General features: G+C 35.9%; 2 protein-coding genes across 9 annotated transcripts in view; one reads left to right on the top strand and one right to left on the bottom strand.

Moving 5' to 3' along the window:
• Positions 1-23,398, top strand: part of Ror (tyrosine-protein kinase transmembrane receptor Ror) — a 237,202-nt gene that overhangs the window by 45,794 nt on the left and 168,010 nt on the right. The window lies entirely within an intron of this gene.
• Positions 833-23,382, bottom strand: LOC140671839 (uncharacterized). Of its 6 annotated transcripts, none has more exons than XM_072903500.1 (4): positions 17,313-17,661; positions 16,429-16,927; positions 5,679-5,815; positions 833-5,466 (listed from the first exon to the last, which is right to left on the bottom strand). In XM_072903500.1, the coding sequence occupies exons 2-4, from the start codon at positions 16,505-16,507 to the stop codon at positions 2,905-2,907; spliced, it is 2,778 nt and encodes a 925-aa protein (XP_072759601.1). In that variant the 5' UTR covers positions 16,508-16,927; positions 17,313-17,661; the 3' UTR covers positions 833-2,904. The 6 variants fall into 6 exon arrangements, with proteins under 6 accessions (XP_072759601.1, XP_072759600.1, XP_072759602.1 ...); XM_072903499.1 differs by having other exon boundaries at positions 16,429-17,005; positions 17,338-17,661; XM_072903501.1 differs by having other exon boundaries at positions 17,338-17,661.

Below are 23,398 nucleotides of genomic sequence, written 5' to 3'. Positions count from 1 at the left end.
TGCAAGAGAGAGAGAGAGAGAAAAGGAGGGAGAGGGAGATTGAGAGAAGGATCGAGTTTTGTTCTCGCTCTTTGTGTGCGTCTTCGTGTAACCGAGTGCGGAGCCAAACTGAGTCGCATCGCTTCTAAACTAGTTCCAAGTTAATCGGTGATGGCGTTACCATTATGGTGTAGGGTTGCGAGGACGCGAGAGAACCGGGGACCTCCTGGAAAGATGGTCTAACGGACGGGCCGCGGGAAAAGGGATGATTTGCATTTTAATTGCACCTGCAATCTTCCTTGCCGTCCTCATCGTTGGCACTCGCGACCCAACCAGCTCTTCTCACAGTTTCTCGCAAAAGGATTCGCTTAAGAGAGAGAATAACGTAGACGTTCTTTTTATTTAAATTCGCTGCTATTCGTGACTTTATCGGATACCATGTTCATGATAATTAAACGGGTTGATACTTCCGCATCGCGTAAGCGCGCCAAATATATTGCCAGATGTTACCAATATGGATTGGTGAAATGTAGGATAAGTGCTCGTAGTGTCAGATAATATTATTCTTGTACATCTGCTGCTAAAATTTTGCGATACACACACACACACACACACACACACATATGTGCTTACATATGTACATATATGTATTATATATATTGAGAAAGGTAATAATTTTTTTAAATCTAAAAAACAAGTTTTGATTAAAAGTATATTTATTGTAAACAATTTTACATCTGCATAGTTTTCAGTAACAGAAGTGTTTTTTTAAACGTATACGAAAATTATAAATAGTTAAAAATAAAAATTTCTAAAAAATTATAAATTTCAGCAAAAAATATAAAGTTATGTGTAATAAATAAGAAATTTGCCTCATAGTCGTTTTAATTACAACTAATATAAATAAATTATATATTAAATGTTTATCAAATATATAAGAATAAAATCAAATCAAATATATGTAGGAAAATTTTATAAAATTTATTCGTGATGATTATTTTAAAATATAAAACAATGATTATCTTATATTGAATTTTAATTATGTTTTTCTAAAATCTCATAAAATTTGAAGGACTGCATCTTGTATTTCTCATTTCTTTCTCTCTTCATCTTCGTGCGTAATTTAACGACAACTAATGACGCGAAGAAGTTCTCGTGAAGGGATAATCGCAAACTTTGCCGTTCAGTTTTCCTCTTGTATCTTTTGAGCCATTAATAAGTATCATACAACCGGATAATCGATGATTCTCAAGAACGTAAGCTAGGAATATTATTTGATGGTTATTGGGATGTACAAAATAATAATTTTAAATAAAAAAATCCATATTGTATTTTAGAATGAAAAGTATAAAAGTACAATGCATAATACACGTATTAAAAAAAAAAAAAAAAAAAAAAAAGAACTTTTTTTTAAAGAGATTAAACTCTTTCTGAGAGCATGTTGAGATGATCGTAAAATTTTATATTATATACTTTATATTTTACATTTTAAATATTACACTTAAAATGTTTCTATGTATAAATTAATTATCAAAATGTACAAGTATTTTGATACATACTACTTTCAATATGATACTCAATTATTTTTATATACATCTTACTATCTCAATATTATTATTTTAAAAGTTAGTTTGTTTATAAATGCATGGAATACTCATTGCCAGAATATTACTAACATTATTTTCCTTAATATAAATTAAGACACTGAAACGCGAAAATCACATGACTATAATGAATGACTAGAAATGATATTTCGTATACAATTGAATTTCACAGCGTATACAATATTAATACATAACTGATAATTAAAGAGTAATCGATAAATCTATAATAGTAATTTTTTAAAAGAGCTTATTCGCATAAGTCGCACACATTTCTTTCGCGACAGTTAAAAAGTATAGACACTTGTATAAAGTACAATAACATAAATGTCGGAAAGATATTTGATCTAATCATATTTTAGATATATTTCAGACTTTTTTTTTGTGTTGTTTAAGAAATTTAATCGTACATTATCGCTGTTAGAGGAGTTATATAATTCAAGAACTCGTACCATTATTCGCATGCGTGTTTAGGACAAGCTTACGCTCGCTAACCCCAGCAAATTTGCCTTAAGAGCGGATGCAGGCTTGCCTTCGTGGTCTCTTGGCAGAACTAGTTTAGATACAACTGTCACCCCTGCGACAGCGTCGTACTACCGCTGTCTGTGCTTGTTTTACGACTTGGCTACGATCGCGGTGTCCTTAGCAGCGACGAGGAGGAATCTTCCTTCCTGAATTCATTCCGCGGCCCATCAGCATTTCCCTTTGGTATTTGTCCTTCGAATTATTCAGTCGACTCGGCCCTCTTCCCCGTTAAGGGCCAGAAAGTAGCAAGAACCTCTCGCTGTTGACAGAAATTGCAGCTGTCTTAAATAAATAAAGATCCGTGTCCAGTTCAAATGATAGTTTCTTGTTTTAATGTTTCGCGAGCTGCAAAATCAGAATACTGGAAGGTATTCAAGTAAAATGCGAGTAGGTCAGTATGCACCTGGCGTACTAAACTCTTGGAAACGGTAAATTGTCGGTGTATATTCCAACTTTCGAGAATAATATACTAGTAATATATACTTAGTATATAGTATAGTAACGATAAAATAATACAGTTTTACATTATTTATATACTAATATTTATAGTAATAATTATTTATAAGAATTTATAGTAATTTTAAATTATATTATTCCATCAACTACTTTGTAATTTTTTTTTAAACATAAATTTATGCGAGCGAAATTGATCACAATATTAACGATACTATTCAATTGACGCACTAATTATATTAAATTATTGACATTCAGTTTTTAATATCAAAATTAGTCAAAGTTTCACAATCTGCATCCGTTTCTCTAGTTTTATCCCTGAATTGGATTGAATATTTAACTGCGATTAAATGCAGCCGTTTCCCCAACACGCGCACCATGGCACATTACCACTGCTAGTACTAGTTTTGCGAGCTTTCACGTTGGCAATTTCTCGACTACTGACCGAGTTCGTCCTTTCGCGTTCTAAATTCAGCGCGGTACTATCCGTATATTTGTCCTTGGACACGTCCACACTGCCACTTCTCGATGTTTTCAAAGATGTTTGAGACGGTCGTCTCTTCGAATTAATATAGGCGGACATTCTTCGATCCTTGCGCGGCGATTCTTGTCCCGAGGACGACGATCTGCTCTCATTCTTATCCTCTTGTGCGTCGGAGACAGTTGTCGTACTCAATCGCCTCGGTTTCTTCCGCGTCATTTTTCCTGGCGAATCGGGCGTATCCATTGACGTGGCGCTGCTCTGCTTCTTCAGTCTTCTTTGTGCCGCCGGCGATAATTGTCTCTGATCCTTGACTAGAATTTTGTCTCTCTTAACAATCTTCTTCCGTGTCTGTCCGTCTGGCGAATTTGGCGTACTGATCGGTTCCTCGTCTTCGTGATGCGAGTCGCCGTCGATCGACGTCTGCGTTTGCGCTGGTACTTTCGTCCCGACATTATCGTAGTACAACATTTCGTTTCTCCTTGGATAAAATTGATCTCGCGGTATAAACGGGACGTTTTGATACAAGTTCTGACTCTGAAGATATCGATTCGCGTTCAATCTTCTTAGAGTTGTCAGATCGTACGGAGCGGCCGAAGGTATCAAAGTGCAAGGACTTGGCTTCTCGAAGGAAGTCACTTGGATGTTTTGCTTGCCGCTCATCAGTTGATCGCCAGGTATCAGCAATCGATCTTGATCCGGCAAATGTGGCAAAGTTCGAAATTTCTCGTTGAAGTGAACTCCTCGACCGTAAGCCGATGTAGGATACTGATAAGCGAGGCTCTCATCATTTACTTGAATAGAGAGTGGCGTTGTGGTAGAAGGAGGTTTCGGTTCTATTTGATAGCTGGGACAGATCTTATCGAAGTTTCTCAGAAAGGGATTTCTGAAGAGGCGGTAATCTATCGAGGGTAGGTTGGGAACCTCTGGTGTTTCCGGACTCGGTGTTTGCTCGACTCGCGGTACTTTCAATGTTACGTTTAGATGACTTTTGTACGGTTTGCTGGAGAAATTATTTGTTATATTATCCAGAGCATTGTCGCTTTTCGTGAACATCTGAGATTCGACGTGGTTTAATTTTAATTGTTGCCCTGTACTCTGAGATTCGCTCGAAAGATTTTGACACGATACTGATTTCGTCAATTGACTATTCGAAGCGCTTCTGTTGTCCGCGATCAATAGATTATCGATACTCAGGAATGTCTTTGAATCATTTTTATTTTCATCCCCGCAAGGTATCGCGCCATTCACGTAAATATCCGCCGAACCTTTTTGCGCTGCAAAAGGATTGATCTTGGAGATGACTGTGGAAGCTGTCTTGCCGCTGCTCGAGCTAGTTCCAGTTCCAAAATGACTCACACTCGCGGTGGGCGATTCTTCTTCTTGTTTTTTCAGTTTGAAAGACAGCGGCGCGAAAAAATGTTTTGGTTTTTCCGTCACTGTAGACGCAACGGTATTTTCTTCGGTATTTTGATTTTTAATTCTTGAATTTTGCACATTCTTTTCCTCGTTCGTCATTGCTTGTTTTTTATCGATAAAATTCGCGGTGACGTTCCAAATATTCTTACCGAGTGCTTCTTCGGAACTTGAAAGCTGCGTTTGCGAATCTTGAATAGCTGACATGGCTTGGAATTTCGCGGGTTGCCTCATACTTGCATTCCTTCTCCTCAAGAAGCTAAAACCGTCTGGAGATATTGAGTTTTCCAATGAAGGAATCATTTTCTGATACTCTAAGTGCGAATCCGGTTTTGTCATCATTTGCATCCTTGTTACCGACGCGATGGGAGCGACGCTCGTACCCGTATAAATCGGCAGCTGTTTTTGAGAAACGACGTCGTTTTGCCAACCGACGGGCGGAACGTGAATTTGAGGTAGCATCGGATCAGTCACTCGATCCAGATCGGTGTTCAAGCCGACCGGCGGGATCAATGGATCAGACTGTAATCCTGAGCAGGGCGAAACCAATAAGGCGGACGTATCCGCGGCCAGCATTAAATCGACCGTACTCGGAAACTCGTACGGGCACTCGGTGTAATAACTGGTTCCGCTAAAACTACTCGTCGGTTCGTATGTGGCCGGATAAAACGGTATGTTATCGTGAAGTTGCCGGGGGCCGAGAGTCGGCGGCGGGGGTGGATGCCGAATGGCCTCGTTCCTCTGGCCCTCATCCGACGCAGTCGCGTCCTTTCTCTCCTTATCCCTCTTCAGCTCTTCCTCTTCCTCGACGACCGACAGATCGTCGAACTCCACGTGAAGTCGATGCAAACTACTGCTCATTTTCTCGGAAGAGATCTTTTGATTCTCTGCGTTTTCTAACTGCTCCTCTTGGTTAAAGTCCTCGATCGCCTTCTCGTTCTTCTCGTACTTTTCCCCATCCTCGTCGCAGGAAGAATCCGACTGCGAGCCGTCATCCTCTTCAGAGCGATCCTGTAATTTACGGCAATTTCCGACATTCTTATTTCTTTGTAATCGGTTATTAACTTGTGATAATAGTATTATATTTTAATTAAGAATTATTAAAGTTTCTAATGAAAAACGCATAAAGAAGGAAGAGTTTTTTTTTCTTATTAGATTGTTTATATTATTATATTGTCATGTTAAAATGCAATTAATTAAATCGACATTCTCTGCCTGCCTACCTCGTACTCTTCGCTTTCGTCACAATTTTTCTGTCTCTTCAGAATTTCCTCGAGCTTGTCATATTCATCCCTCAGGCTCCATATTTCTCTACGTAGTTGCTCATTTTCTCTGCGCAACTTCTTGATATCGTTTTGACCTGAAATCACAAGAGACTAGAATGTTTCGATGTAACATCAAAGACTGCCGAGTAAGATACTTTCTTATATCGAGAAGATAGGCCGACATCCCGCTAGATTCGTTTCGCAATTTTTCTTGCGGAAATCACTTAATCACCGTCCAGCGGAGGCTCGCAACGTGCGGCTGCTCGCAATACGCGTTGCATCTATCAGAACGATCGATCATTGGTCAACGCGGCAACAATCTCCGCTTGAGAAGCCAGCCTCCTCTCTCTAACCCTGCGCCCTTTCGTGCGTCAAGAAGCCGGTGATAAATCACCAGAGCCGGGTCTTCCAATTACTTAACTTTGCGGAGAGAGAGAAAGAGAGACTAGAATAAACCTCGCTGTCTGTGCATATAACGCGTTAAATCTTTTCTAGAGAAAGTATGCCTATGGCGATACAAGCGCTCGATATTCTTCCGAATAGAAGCAGTGAAAGCATTGCGTGCAGAGACATAGATGAGAATAGAAAGCCATTAATTACTCAGTTATGAGATTGAAAAATATAGATAAGTGTTTTAAACATAAAACTTACATAAAAATTAATTTAATTTTACAAATTATACTTACTATACTTGAATTTTGAATTTTATATATTTCAGAAATGATAAGCGCAAATTATGTAAATTTTTAGATGTTGCGGAAAAATTATTTTCCAAATTAACAAATTTTTATTTGGCTTACGTTTCTCAATACTTTGTCTCCTTAATGCAGATGTCTATAGAATTGCTCAGAGCGGATAATGTGTGCGAATATATGGACTATTGTTAGAAACTAAGTCGATCGGTTCTTCTTTTTGAACGTTAGTCATCTTCGATCCATCTAGATGCGAGTTAAGTATCTCATCAGTCATCGTTGCTTCTTTCCACTTCGATGATTAATGGGTTTATGCTTGAAACATGTTTTCCCAGCGCTTGAACTGCGACCCGATCGCGAAAGTTTTCAGATAATTCAGCGATATATATATATACTGTTACAAGCTTTTTATTATCTGTGATGTATATACGTAATACTTGTTCTTTTCTCAAACTCGGTTAGCTAATGTTTTAAACATTAGTTACTCACAATAAGAAAAAGTAGTGAATATTTAAAAGAAGAATAAAATTAATAGGTCAAATTAAAAAATTACAAAATTGTTTCTGTTATAAAGAATTACATAAAATATTAGCATCACATTTTTTTTTATCTCCAACGACTAAAAATTTCTGCGCGTTATTTTATGACGTCATAAAGATTAATTTTTTTACAATGAACAATGGCATATAATCATATTTACTGAATTATCGCGCATAAAATGAATGACGATTGTATAAATAAAAGACTGGCCGGTGCAAAAGCTTGGGACATTCTTTTAATTAGTTTTTTCATGGCACAGATATTTTACATGGTTTATTGGTCTTTTTTACGGCTGTACACGCATAAAAGTCGCGCCCTCGTGATAACAGTTCTCTTAAGCCTAGGGGGTAAATGTGCATGTGCATATACATGTACATGTTACAAGAAAAGCCATGTGGTAAATCAGGATTTAAACCTGGCTTACCAATCTAAAATTTAAATAAATTAAATTCTTCCGGAGGTTCATAAATTCGGATTTTTCCTGTGGACACCAACGGCTATTTGGGTACTATTAAAACTTGAGCCATTTATCTTGTGCATGAGCTGCGTTTGAAAACGATATTTGTTCAAATATAGGTACTAAAATCGACTATTAATCTTTTTTTATTTGAATCGATGATGAAAAAACTATTTAAGCTGCATTTGAAACGTATTCTGTAATTACACGATTTGGCCCGTATGCATCTATGCATATATGTTTTATAGCATTTTTTACATAAAGAGAAATGTATTTATTGTTGGCACTTACATGATCTCACGTCAACCGAGAAATGTTTTCTTCAATTTATAATATTAAATGTTTTTCTAGGTAAAACTTTTTACGAAAGAGAAATTTACAAAACATCTTCATTATTACAAAAAAAAAAATCTGCTTCTAAAATAAATGTTCATAGTAGTGGAACTTTTTGTAAAAATGCGCAACTGGAAAAGTAATAAAGTTGGTTGTGTGTTTGAAACAGATTCGCCGACGCGCATGACGTTTACAAGCGATGTATAAAAAGAATGAATATCGCATGACTTACTAAATTTTACATCAAAATAACATGATGATTTTTTTTTATTCGGATAGTATATAAGTAAGTTCGCCAGCGGGAATACGCGTGGATATTTTTAGTCGCGTGCAGAATACCCTTCAATCAAGCATCAAACTGAATATTCGCGAATAACGAAATATGGTTCACTGGAAACGTTTTCGTTGGCTAACGATGTTCATTTTATATTCGACAACAGGATAATTGTAACAGATGTATGTATATACGAGTTATCAATGCATACACTCTCAAGTAAAATTTTGGCCGTTATGCGAACATCAGCTACAATGTGCCATTTTAATTTTTATATTAGATTTATATGTATATCATCGAACACATCAAATATGTATATATATATATATGTTTATCTTGAGATTTTAATATAATATTTTAATGTAATATAATATGAGAGTTATAACAGATTGAATATTAAATATTAATATTAATATTTAATAAAACGCAGAAAATCTTTAGCATCAAATAAAACGGTGTGTTTTAAAATTTGGCTCAGCATTTTCAACTCATCAACTCGTGTTTCGTTTACTAAAATTCTATTACAGACAAAAATATCTTTCCACGTGTATAGTTTATCATCTTTTTACGTCATCGTTCGTCCAGCTATGGTTCGTTCTTCGTTTATACGAGCAAAGAGATAGAAAGTTTTAATTATTCCTGTTCAAACACGTACCAGGAAGGTTTAATCACTCGGTACTGTCGGCGTCGTGTTACTCCTTATTTCCGTTACCCGGTATCCTCTGTATGTCTTTAAAAATAGCGACGAGCCAGTAATTCTCACTGAGGATCGGCATTAATTAATCCTGGCAGTTAAAAAGAGCGAATCGCCCTTCGCGTTCGAGAGTTTTTATATCGCCTTTGGGAAAGCAAAGTACACAAATCGTGTATCTACGCGCGCGCACACACATACACACATAAATTTGGGTTTTTGAGAATAAAAAATAAGAAAAAAAAGAAGAAAAATTGCACGGAGATAGAAAAGAGAGTGGGCGTATGAGCCTTCGCGTTTTTCATCGACTTCGACGGTCTTCTTTCGTTTGCTGTAGGCGTTTTCGCCGCGAAGGTGATCAAAGCAGCTGCGAAATACATATTTGGTTTCGCCAACTCGCTGTTCCTATCAGCGAGCCGGAATTTCTTCGGGTTCTTTGAAACGTGGAAATTGCGTCCCGGTCGACGAGAACGAGTGCAAACGAACTCGGGGAAAATATTCCGGAGGTTCTCTTTTACTCTTGGTGTACCACCTCTCTGCAACTGCGTTACTTTGAAGAGAGGCGGTCTTCACGAATACGAGAAATCCGCGCGATCGTAGATGTCCGATTGATCTCGCGGAAAATTTCATGCGCTTGTTTACACGTCACAATTTGACGATATGATCGAGTTTGCTGAAGAGTGCGTGAGATGCAAATAGTGTGTAATGCCTTGAATCTTGAATCCGATGCAATTTCATAATGAAATATAAAATTGGAATACAAAAAATACAAAAGAAAAATTTGAAATTAAATATAAATAATATTGCCACGATATCTCCAATCGTGATATCAGATGTTAAAAGAGTAAAAGTATCGATAGTTAAATGCACACTAGAAATTTTCTTTTTATCGGATTATTTAGCAGAATAATTGTCGCGCTTATATTCCTCACAGAATGTCCACATTTCGATGATTCACAGTCGACGATAAACGAACGGTCGTTTGAGTGTTAATTCATACCGTTGGCAGTAAACCAGAATGGCTGCTAAAACGTTCGTCAAGTGAGGGAAATGTCGCAGGGTTGGAAAATAAAGCACATTATCCTGTAATTTTCGTGGCAATTATTTGTACAGAATGTTTCTAAATCGCTGTAACAAATTTGTAGTTATGTTCGCGGAATAGAGGGTAGAGTTATATTATCTTAATGAAATCATGTTACGTCACTTTCATTTATATGTGTGAACTGTTAATTTTAATATATTTAATATATTAAATTAAACCTTAATTAAACTTTACATATATGCTGCCTACATATATGATGATATATTAATATTGTTATATTATTACAATAAAGTATATGGAAAAAAAACTTTTTTATTAAGACAATTTCGCACCGTGAGATTTCATGTTTTATACGAGAATTTTCTTCTTAAAATCATTTTGTAATTTTGAGATGAATATTTTGCCTTAATGTCATTTTTCGGCATTATTCCACGCTGAAGGGCAGTTCAGCCCTTCAAACGTCAGTGTGAAGATTATGTCTAGACCAAGTAATCTAGATCGACGGCTCGTCGCGTCAACCAACACTTCATTAAAGGTTCGCAAGCTCATAGTTACGGAGCGTGGTCCTTCTGGATATAATCGAACGTGACATGGCCGTCCATCCGTCGACTGCCAGAGCGCGCCCGAATTAGATCACGCCAATATCCCATGTAAATTATCGTTAACAGACCTCTACCGTAATACCGAGAGAGTCGGAAACTCCCTGCGGGTAACCTCGGCGTCTACATGGAAAGTTTCCAAAAAAGTTTTATTTTTACGGAATAAAAATCGCAATTATACTTCTTTTTTATTTTTAACGAGAGAATGCTTCCTTTTTTTCGAATGGTCAACACAAAAGTACTAAACGAATTAAAAAATAATTTATAAATTTATATATATATATATATTATAATTAATGTAGGCAAAATAATTCTAGTGATGTTTCTATGTAAATTCTCTTAATATATTGAATATCTTCTAAATTAATTGAGAAAATAAATTCATGATTACAACATATTACTTTTGTAGTTTTATTTAATACTTATTATTGAATAATTCTAGAACTATTGTTTTCTAGCATTGTCCGTTACTTAGACATTATGGCATATTCTTGAACAAAACAATTCTGAAATAATTTTTATGTTCTTTGATACTGTATAGAAGTTTTAGAAGTGACACAATAGTTTCGTCAGAAAAAGTTCTCAAAAAAAAAAAAAAAAAAAAAAGTTTTTTTCGACCTGCAACTGACATCCCCTTTAAACACTCTATATAATAGAGTATATTTTTTTCCTCTATGAAACATAATAGCACTATAGAAATACGATTGTGAAAAAACTCGAAAGATATCTATTCCAAATCGATTCCAATTAATCCGTTGTCGCCTTTTATCTTCTACCATGTTAAAATCGGTGAAACCGGCCGAGATCAGGTCGATCGATCTTTCTTTTTAAAGAGAATACATTAATATCCGAAGGTTGCGCGATGGTAGAACCACCTCATAAATATCTGACCCTTTCGTTTTTTGCTCTCTTTTTTCTCTCTTCCCTCGAGATTTAATCTGTCGCTTCTCGAAAGGTGTTAGAGAACTGATCTAACGAAGGTCTATCGAAAACACACGGGCTTTCGTTTTCAAGAATTGCTGACTGAGATTGTATATATGCAAACAAAGATTGGAACAAAATATGGTATCCTTAGGCTCATTTATTCTCGACGATTCTTTTGAAAAAATATATTAGTATATGTAAATATAATTATTATAATTTATTATCATTATATTATATTACATAAAAATAGAAACAAATTATTCTCTTTTAAAAATTAAATTTTTAAAAGAGAATAATTAAATGATATTCGTATCATATATCAGTTATTTAATAATGTTCTTTGTCAGTATCACAAATATCTTTTTCTTCTGATAGATAAATCAAATTTGGTTGAACAATAATCAATTTGTGCATTAAAAAAATTAATTTGTATTGTTAAGATGTATATAGTTATTTTTAAAAAATTATAAAATGTTCTTATTTGTATGTTAGATATATATCAAGATCTTTTTTCAGACATATCAAAATCTTTTTTTACAAGTCATGTTTAGCACTTTAGTAGTTCTCTCGAACAACTTGGCGCTTCTAGGGCCTCATGAGCTTATAACTAAATGCAGTGTTGTGTATGCAAGACTATCGCCACGGGGCAGCCGTACCATTGACAGAATGACGAACGTTCCAGGTAGTCGCCGGTTACACCGAGGGCTCGTAAATCAGGAGATATTTTCCATTTCGATGTTCAGAGAGGCGTTGCTTTTTTTTACTTTTTCCTTTTATTTCTATTTTTTATTTATTTATTTTTTTTTTTTTTTTGTACAAACATAACGTCATCACCACACGAAGTGTGCGAAAACCGCATGTTAAAAGCAACATTGTGAGCGGGCTGCGAAATGACGTTCGCGCGTCAACCTACGTTGGCAGAATTGTACTTTTTTTTTCTCACTGTGTGTGTCACGGCTTATCGGTGAACTACTCCCCTAGGGTTAATCAAACACACATGGGCGGGTCGAGATAGCGCGTATGCGAACACGATAGAAGCCGCTACGAGCAAGAATAATTTGCATCGCGACGAAGCTCTATTAACTAAGATGAAAACAGATTTTTAAAACGCGATAACGAGACTGTACGAGAAGTCGGAGACAACTGATTATATCATGCCTATATTACACTTCGTGTTAATTGACCATCGGATAAAAAACTTGTATCTTGTTAAAGATTAAAACAGACGAAGATTAGAACACCCCAGTTATCTTATTAGTAAGCTCCATTACTCTCGACGTTAATTAACTGTCAGATAAAAAAAACTTCATAAGACTCCTAAAAAGATTTTCGAGGACTGCAATAACGTTTTATTTGTCAGTTTTGAAATAATTTGCAAAAAGTGTTTTCTACAAAATTTCCGATAATTTCAAATTTTTTGTCGGACAATCAATTAGCACGTTCGACAATATTTACTTGTTCAGGATAAATGAGAATACATTATAAGAAACATGCGCGAACGTAACGATTGATTGATTGACAACGGATTTATTGTACGTATTGTACAATGAACGCCGTTGAAATAAGCGATCGTTGTTTATGGTTTCGTCCGGTCAGTAGACACCTACGAGATATTCCTGCGTATACGCGTTTTATAGCCACTAGAATTCTGACACGGTTAAATTATCGCCGTGGCACGTCGTGTATATATATACATATATATATATATATATATATATATATATATATATGTGTATATATGCACGTGCCTACGTAGATATAGACGTATCCCACGGGTATATTCCTGGACGCGTAGAGTTCTATAGAATTTCTGATGACGTTCTAAACGATGATGACATGTAGGACCCAACAATCTCTATGCGATCGTGTCAAAATATCTACTTGCATACCACGCATTAAATAATTACTATCGGCAGTATTTTTAACGCTCATCCATTGCCCCCATTTAAATTTGAAGTTTTGCCTCGCAGATGCGTGGTACCACAGATACCATTTGTAAAGTGTCATGTAGAATATTTACAGAACCGTCTTGTTGTTGCCCAATGAACTGTATTTAAAATTAGAAATATTGATGGTTAGACAGTTGTAATTAAATAGTATCTTAAGCTGCAATATTATAAATCATATATTTGCCGCAAATAAAATTTGAGGCATTACGTTTCCATATTAATGACAAATTTTCTTAATTAATTTATTTTTAACGAAAATATCGATAATTTTTAAATTCGATTAATTGAAGAACTTTTCGCGCGAATTGAGCGTCGACAAATGTAAGATTCAGAGATGTAAAATTATATTTCAAAATTACAATACAGTTTTTAAAGTAAAAGTTTGTAAGAAATGTTCGAGAATCTATCAATGATGCACAAGATATAGTAACGCGAGTATCTCGGTTTAAATAATTCCGACTTGGGTAGAGTGTTTAGTAAAATTTGCGGTTTGCTTCTCGGCAACAATGAAGCTACAAAATCTGAAATTTATACGAGAAGAGGTTTAGAAGTTTCACTTTAGTAGGTACTTCAGAACTGTAAGCCAGTGAGTGAGAAGGAGATCGACCTGAAATTTCCATCTCTCGTTCGCGAAAGTTTCGGTGCAGGTGTTTGCATCCACCGATGCATACGATCGTGTACTTTGCGTGCACGTTCTCGATCGAGCATTCGAAAAGTATGGGAAACTCGAGCGTCTCGCTTTGTGAACGCGCGACGACAACGCTTCGTTTTCCTCTGCGACACAGTAGATTTTTATGAAAGCCCCTGGCTGCGAGGTGTCTCGTGACACTTTCCGAGGAACAGAGACAACGTTCCTAAGCGAGCTTACGTTTCCGCCCTTTGCGCGTTGAAAAAAAGCTCGTCGCCTTTCGCGCTTTTGCTTTCTCAGTTTTTTTTTTTTTTTTTCTTCTTCATATCGTCATGTGTCCAAGTCGTATAAAAAGTCGCAAATCTTCATCTTTCTCTTTCTACTTTTGATATGTTAATAATCCGTAAGCTTTCTTTTCTAACATTATAATTTTTAATATCTTTGTAATATTTTTAATTCTTAATAAGTTTTAATACATTCATTACATGGTCTAAATTAAAACAATATTAAAATTTACTTAAAATTAATTTAAGGAAAAGATTTTACTAGCTTTTTATTTGCACTGCACAAATTTAATTCATCATATTTTATTATCATTTCATTAATCTTATTCGTCTCACAATATACAATCGTTTATACTTTTCTTGAATAATCTTTAATGATGTAATAATGTGGATTTTCTGTAATACTATATCGTTTCACGATATTGTGCCCGGTAAATGAGAGAGTTTTTTTTACATATTATTTGTTTGTATGTTTTTCAAACGGGACAAATTTCCGGCATTACTCACTGTCGCGTTGCATCCTCTCCGTGCGAGCTTCCACGAGCGCGGGCGTAGTCGGAAAACTGCAGCGAGTCGCATCTCCCACTAAGAGAGAAATCCCATGTCGACGCGAGAGAAGCGAGTTCCGAGCGTGTCGCGTGCCCGGGATTACTTTCGCGTCAGCGCTTATTGTTAGTCAAGATTGCATTGTCAACTTGGGTTTCTGGGAATCTCGCGGATGCACTTCCCGCTGCATCGTGTTGGCGGAATTCTCGGCTTATGCTAATTTTGCTGATGGCGGAACGAAATAGATGGATAGCGAAATAGAGAGAGAGAGAGAGAGAGAAAGAGAGAGAGAATATATCACGTATTTTTGCAATGACTATGTGTTATCTCCGGTATACACGTTCGCACTCGAGTGCACTCGAATAACAGTAACAGAATATATCTCCATATATCGAATCTCGTGGGTTATATCCGTTAATTACGATTCTGTCGTGAAAATACAATTTTACAACGTTAATTGCTGATGCTTTAATTAGTCTGGTTGTTTTTATTTAAAAAAATTTCCAAGCGAGGTCAGTTTTTTATTTAATGCATTTAATCATTATAACAATTTAATTATAAGATGTAACTATATAATTAACATGTTTCAAAATAAAAGATATAGATGTGATTTGAAAATGTTGGATATATTAAAAGTTCTGATAAGAGAAAAACATTGTCGTATGAATATTAAATAAAATATTATACTGCGTGTAATAACTGTAACGAATAATAATGATCAATGACGTCTTTATAGGAATTAATGACGAACTTGCAAGATTAATTCTTAATTTCTGAACTTTGCAGCGAGCGTAGATTACATGTTTTAAAAAAAAGTCATTTGTGCGCGAGGAAAGTTCAACGATCTCGTAAAGCAATGTTATAAAATCGGCCTTTAACTCTTTTTCGGATTCAATATCGTCGCAAAAATGATAATAACGTCGTATTCGTGAATGTGTGTTCTATCACGTTGCCTTTTACGAGGACTTACTTTTCCGCGCTCGTGAAAGAATTCCTCTCTCAACGCGCGAGCCATTATGACAAACTGATATCTTCCTGTAGCTACATAGAGGTACTATAGCGAGAGAAGCGCAGCCACGTAGATTCTATCAGTGAAAATCGCATCCACCTGTGTACGCCATAGACATTATCGCGTCTCCCTTTTTTTACGGTGAACGAAAGCATAGTCGAGCTGCGCGACACAAACAGATGAAAAAGGGGTATAGGAAAAGCATTAAAAACTTTTTTCCGCGCGCGCGTTGGAGAAAAGAGAGAGTTCTTTGTCAGTCTCGTTATACATTAATGATATTTCCTGAATTTAAATCTTCGGTTATTCAATGTTTATCATCTCCGTTATTTTTATCGTCGTATATCCCTCGCGTTTAGGAATTCGTTGGAACTTAAGCATACCGCTTTTAACGTGTTTTTTATGTGACTCATATATCCGATATTTAAAAATATCATGAAAATAATAAGCGTTTTAATTTTGAAATATTAATCTAATGCCTTATAAATAATTGAAAAGGAAGGAAAGACTTAAAGAGAGAGACTTAAACTTTGTGATAAACAGGTAATAAAATCATTTATAATACAAATGGATGAATGATCAAACTTCTTCATTATTTGTGGCTAATGAGCACAAGTTAGCCAAACTAATCTATGAATTGAAAAAGAAAATACATAATATGGTCGTAAAAAGAATGCTTGTTCATCGTCAGCAGGGCATGTTAAGAGTTAAAAAGTTAAAGTTACGCTTAAATAAGTCCGTACCAGAATTCCGCGACGAATAAAACGAGCTTTCCGTCTCTTCGTGTCTCAGCGATCTGTTCGAGTCTCTTCTTTGCATCATGTCTATAGCCCGCTCTTTCCATTTCTGTGTGCGCCATGGAGGGCTCGTTCGTGTCTTGACTTTTGGTCGAGGAGGAGGATCAACTCCTCTTTTAGATTCACGATTCGCCACGATTTCGTCAGATCAACGGCGAACTCGCCGATTACTTTTATGTACGTACCGTTTTTTTAATGGAGTTATACGCACTTGAATAATTGGGGTGGAGGTCATTTCGCCGGTCGAGTCATTAAATAATTGATCAGCGTCCCATTAATAAACTTGTCTAACGGCGTGTCTGAATTTCATTTTTCTCTAGCTTATTCCGGACTAAAGATCTTCAAATGGAAACGGCTTGTTCTTGTAATAGTCGTCCTTTATTTTTGTCACTATCAGTTAATTGCATCGGCATCATACAAAACTCGCCGTTTCTTCCTCCTCCATCTGTGACCAAGTGTTTTTCATGATAACGTATTTGTAAACAATTGCTATGTACTGTATTGTGCGAACGACGATCAGTATCTTTAAGCATCGCAAAACGTGTCGAGATAATGACAGCAACAAATTGATATTATTATGTTTGACAATTAAGAGATTTAATTTTAATTGTGATATTAATTTTAATTAAGAATTCGCGAATTTTAATTTAGATATGAATTTTTAATAAAATATATCTATACATGTTAATTTAATACCGAGTATCACTACTGTAATTAATATAGAATAAAAATTGACCGAAATAAAACTTTGAATTGAATTTTTAATGCATTAACTATGCTAAAATTCATATAATTTGGATTTAAATATTCTCGCTAGGTTTTTTTAATACTTCTCCACGCAAATTTGCCGCGCACTTTGTACTAGTCTCGCAAATCTCTCTTCCACGGTTCAATCTTCGTCCCGACGTTCTTCCCTTTCTCGTTACGTAACCTGAGCGTCTCCGCCAGATGTGCGTCTTCGTGCGACAACGTCTTCGCCAAGGATGTGATCGACGACGTATCACATTGACGCTTCGAACGATGACGAATGTCGGCGTACGAGATCGATTTCCGGACTGATCCCGTTTCCGGGGATCTGCACTTCGTGAGTTTGACAGTTTTCGCGGACCGCGAAAAGCCTGCCGGTCGTTTAGAGTCACCGGGCGAAACTAGTCGGCGCGTAACTACATCACTGCCGCGGTCTTTATCCCTACCGCGAGCTACCTCTTCTTCGTCAGCTTCTTCATCGCGCGTCACGAAACCACCGTCGCGGGTCTCTCTCTCTCTTTCTCTCTCTCTCTTTCTAGCTCTCGTGACTATTTAAATCTTTTGTAGTCCCTCGTGGTCCCGCGACGTCAGGACCGTGTTATCGGGGCAACGATGCCAGATTAGTGTATTTTTTTCACTTTCTTCAGAAAAAAGAAATTCTTACTTGACAATGGAATGATACAAAAAAAGGTAAAAGTAATGTACAGAAATTATTTGACCATTAGGGAATTTTTAAGTAAGCATACAATGACATTTATGAAATGAAACGTATATAACTATATTATATTGTTAAAGAGAAAAAACTAGAAAATTTCTTGTTATTTTTTAGCCATATATTTTATTAAAATATGTAAAATTAATAGAGCATACTAATTGTTTAATAACAAATTCAAATCATTTATAAAGAAAAGAAGTAAATTGTTTAATAAGTTTATAGTTTTATTTTATTGACCATATATTTGTAGAAAATATATAAAAATATTTCATGTTAAATTTCTCCCTAAGTTTCTTTTTATGCATCTGATATTACTACTAAGTAACACCAGGATGCTCCGGTACTGATCAGCGTCATTATGATACTTTTGATGTTATTTTAGAAACGTCGCTCTGGAAACGTTCTTATAAATTTCGTCATTTTATTAGGCGCCTTGACCGCAATGTTATGCAAAAGCTATAATCTCTCGGGAGAAAAATCTTCTCAGTGACAAGTTCATATAATATTTAAATTTATGTATTTGCATTTATTGTAAAGCTGTTGCGCTATATGTACACTAAATGTCGGTAATAAAAGTTTCATCTGTGTATATGTCAAACTTGAATTTTTCCAACGTGACGATCACGATTCAGACATATTTTGAACTTTATAATCTCTTTTCTTAACAATTATTTTTAGCAGTTTAATATTGTTTTTCCGTGAGCAGTGACACGGTTGCTTCTTATGTTTAACATCATCAGTTTTAAGTCCGACGGCGCGATATTTTTGATATTGAAGAAATTCAGTGTCGGTGCAACCCGGGGCGATGATAAATTGTTCATTAGACCGGCGCCGTTTCTTCACGCGACCATGTAATCTATCAAGAGGTTGAAAAAGGACTCAAAATAATCTCCGAGCCTGACGTAGGTGGCGTCTGGTTTTCCCATCGAGCATAAGACGGGAACGGAAAAAGAGAAGAACCGATAGATTGATCCAACAACTCACTTTGGATCCTCTCAGCGTGCTGTCAGTTTTTCTAATCGTGGAGGATTTCCTTCGCACGTTGCTTGAATGCACTATGATAATCTGGCTGCATAATGTGCCGGAAGGGATAAAAAAGCTCAGACGCTATCTTGATTTGACGAGAGGCATTTTTTTTCTCTTTGACATATATTAGGTGGTTCTATATTGTCAAAAAATGTTACCCGCATTGATTTTTTTAGATAAATAATTATAAAATTTTAAAAATATATTTAAAATATTTTTATACTTATATAGAGATTATATGTTAAAGTAGTACGCAATATTTATATAATTTTATTGCCATTTTAATTAAAAAAATGTATTTAATAGATAACATAATTATTTGCATCAAATAATCAAAATTAAGTAAGATTTCCTAAGATTAGTTAAGAGAAATTTTAAAATAATTTTGACTTTTATTTATTAGCATTAGATATATCGAACGTCATTACTTGTGATATATATATATATATATATATATATATATATATATATATATATATAATGTTATATTTAAATTTTATCATTGCTCGTTCGAAATTTTCCAATTTTATCGATGGGGATGACTAAAGTCAAGATTAATTTGACGTTTTAAACAGTATTACCTAGAATAGTAAATTAGTATTTAAATCTCAGAGTCTGTACAGCGTCGACATCTGGATCTCGAGTTCCGAGAGAACAAACGCCACCCCGGAATATTTGCCAAAACAAAGCTTTTCTTGGCTCCTCGGGTAAATAAATCTCGAGAAAATCACGTACACGCGATTCATACACGTATCGTCATTTAAACTTTTTGCGTTAACGTCATACATTCGCGTAGTGTCTCAGCATATCCGTTCAAGCTCATTCTTGAATTATAATCAACACGTAATATCTGTCAAAAGTTCTATAATACATAATACGTATGTACCTACCATTATTAATTGATCTTCCTCGAAAAAATACGTTTCCATAAAATCTTCGGTAGTATGGTAAATCGATTGATAATTTCACTTCTAGATAATTAATTTTCTTTTGAATTTATTCAATATATAACTTAAGTTTTATAAATTTATTAATTAAATTATTCACTTGTGTGGATTCACTTTTAATTACAAGTCACTTGTAATTATTTCCTCTTTTGTTTAATTTCTTAAGACACTTTTTCACGTTAAAATAAAGCTGTTATGTAATGAAAAAAAAAGTTTCTTTTTTGCACAAATTGGAATGCGTTTTGCGTCTTCTCAAGCGCATTTAGTAACTGAGTCAAGTCTGCTGGATCGAGTCTACTGTTACTAGAAACTGTGCTACTCGTGCTTATCCAACTGGACAAATTCAGCGTGTGCAGGCCGGGTTTCGAAAATAGTTCGTAGTAGGTTCGTACGATACGATATACGGCGACTTCAATCTTGTGTATGCGCGTGTCTATTTGTAGGTGATTCTGGTGCATTGCAGTTTATGAGGTTTAGCCATACTCGCATAATGAAAATCTCTACGATGTCATCAAATATATTTTACTACTTATTTGCGGTATCATCCGTAATGGCAAATTCATAATTAATAATAGCAATGATAATGAGATTTGCGAGATTAGCGAGATGCATTTAAATCGTCGTTTAATTTCAGCGAGCAAAATTGCATCGAACAAATTTATTAAAACCCGCTTCAAAAGTCTTCAATTAATTTCAAAATATATAATATTTAAAAAGGGTGAGAGGAGTCGAAAAAGTGCAGCGTTTTATATGGAAGGATAATCCACTGTGTAAAACTTTAACGACATATTCTTTAATGAGTTTAAGATTGACTTGTCCTTTTTCTTGAAAATGTAATGAGATACTTTATGTATCTCAAGATGTCAGCTTCATTTTTTATCACGAGATATTTGCTAACTTTAATGGAATAATAAAAGCTTAGAATTGCTCTTTTCCATGATATATCAAAAATTCCTTTAACACGGTAGTTAAATTAATCCTTGATTGCTCTGGTGCAGTCATACTCCAGAGAATCAAATATTTAACATTATTAGTTGGTCTGGCCTGCCACTAACGTGTAATGGAAGTCCCAGTGAAATTAATTTGGCTCCCGAGTGTGAATTGTCTATAACGACAAATTAATAATTCAAACAATGACGTTCAGAATAATTGCGCTAGTAAAATTCATGTGAATATTCTCTGAATATTTTGTATGGAAAAAGAAAAATATGTAAAATTTTAGAAATAATAAATTGCATAAATAATGATACATAAAAAAATGTAACATAGTGCTTGAATCTTTGGATTTATAGTCTCATTTATCTGAAGATATTAATTTTTTTTTATAGCGAAACATCTCTAATTATTGTTCGATGCACGTTTCTTCGTCGAAAAAGATCTTTGATGATAAAATTTGAAGAAATGTCTCTGTATTTCAAAAATCATTCTAACTTGTTTATCTATTGCGAATATTCTCATGTACTTTATGCGATCAAGTCGAGTAAGATGATGAATAATAATCGTCATTATAACGTTTTTGAAACAATCTCCCTCCTGTTTTTTTCTCCCGCTTTTCCTCCCCTAAATTCATCGATATATTCATGCGAGCTGCAGCATGCTCATATTAACCCCCCCTTTTTTTTTTACCTTGCTCCACCTCCGCATTGATGTGAATGGTTCTCAGTCTGAGTTCCTCGTTCTCGTAAATCATTCCCCTTGAGGACTTCCGGTCGAGTTTTCTATTTGGCTTGACGCTGACGTCCCTCCGCCTGGTTCTCAGCATCCCGACACCGCCGACGCCGCCCACCCCTGCTCCCGCCATCATCCTTTTCCTTACGTCACTTGTCTTCTACTTTTTTCGTGCACGGTATGTGGTGTATTACAAAGAGCGGATCACGATGAGCGGTTGATTGTCCACAACGATCAGTGCAGCCTCTCGAAAGGATCACCACGCGACTCTCCCTCTCTTGTTCTCTCCCTCTTTGCGAGAAACTTTCGCGAGATACGCACACCCGTTCTCTTCGACTATTTGATCCTTTGTTTGATCTTTTTGAAGTAAGTTTCGAGCACAAGGATTCCACTTGATTTTACGACTATGACATTCTTTCTATCGTAAGTAAAGCGTAAGTAAATCCGAGGGTCCGTTTCGAGGAGTTTGTCTTAATCCTTGATACGTTACACCCCCGAGATACTTCACTTTGAAATATCCGCACTTTCTTTAGATAGTTTCTTCCGTGGCGGATTTCAAAATCTTGTCACTGAACACTTAATCACTTTCTAGTTTGATGAACTATTTACATTAATATTTATGTAATAATACGAGAGAAATTGTTCAAATAATTGCAAAATTATTTTTATTAATATTTTTATAAAAACGTAGTGTTAAAACCTCTCTTTTTCATTATTATATAACTTTATTACTGGAAAATGATTTCTAGCAAGCATCCAATCTTTTAATCCGTTTGTATTAATTCGATCGATAACGAAAAGTTAGTTTTAATGTTCTTATGTTTATATTATTACGTTATAATATCTCGGTATTACAGAGAGAGGGTTAAAGATGCCCTGAGATATATCTGATCTCTATATCTGAAAACTACGCGACGCAAAGTCGCTTCCTCTAGTTAAAGCCGAACTGTTCGTTTCGCGAATAATCGCACAGTCACTCTGCCGGCAAAGAGTCTGCATCAATCCCGGGGAACAAACCCGGGAAGTGAAGTGTAATTGATGCCACAGAAACTCCGGGAAGACCGGCAGACGCCTTACGGACTCGCCGAGTCACTCTCTATTGTGAAGACTATACACGTTAGTTTGTAGTACCGTGAAGTTTGTACACGTCGGCTCGTAATATCACGAAGACTATACAGAGAGGTAATATCGTCACGCTGCTGCATCTCGAGATCAGGGTTAAGAGCTGTTGACGTTGGAGAATAATCTGCGTCTAAAATTTCGTATACATTAGTTTGCGAAGATCATTTGTGCCAGTGTCTCGCAGATTGTATGTCTTGGTTTATACCAAGGACCGTGTTGAGAGTTATCGATACTGTAATAATAACGTAACGTAACGTAACGTAACGTAACGTAACGTAACTTAATGTAATCCCTCCGTGCTCTTCTATGTTGACACTCGTTGTATTAACTTAGCGGAAATTCTCTATCGGAGCAGTTTACTAATTGGCGAGTTCCTCCTGGGAATTACACGTCTCTCGTCGGATCGTCACGGATACGACGAGGAATGGTCAGCTTGGTGGACCTGTCCGTGGTCGCGTCGTGCCGTTTAGGCGGAATTATAGCGTCCGGCAGTACCGGTCGTCGCGTCGCCCTCGCGGCCGAAAGAATTTGCATCGAGCACTCATTTCTCACGCGGTATTCCTCGCACGCAATTTGCGTCCCCATTACTCAGCGTTTATCAGCGTGCTCGGACGACCACCTTTCGTACTTTCCACCTCCGTCCTTGCGTTTTTTTTTTTTTCTTTATTTTTTTTCTCCCTCTATTTTGTTT

Source organism: Anoplolepis gracilipes, chromosome 12 (assembly GCF_047496725.1).
Source record: "Anoplolepis gracilipes chromosome 12, ASM4749672v1, whole genome shotgun sequence".
Classification (NCBI taxonomy): domain Eukaryota; kingdom Metazoa; phylum Arthropoda; class Insecta; order Hymenoptera; family Formicidae; genus Anoplolepis; species Anoplolepis gracilipes.
This window is presented reverse-complemented; position numbering and strand designations above follow the sequence as displayed.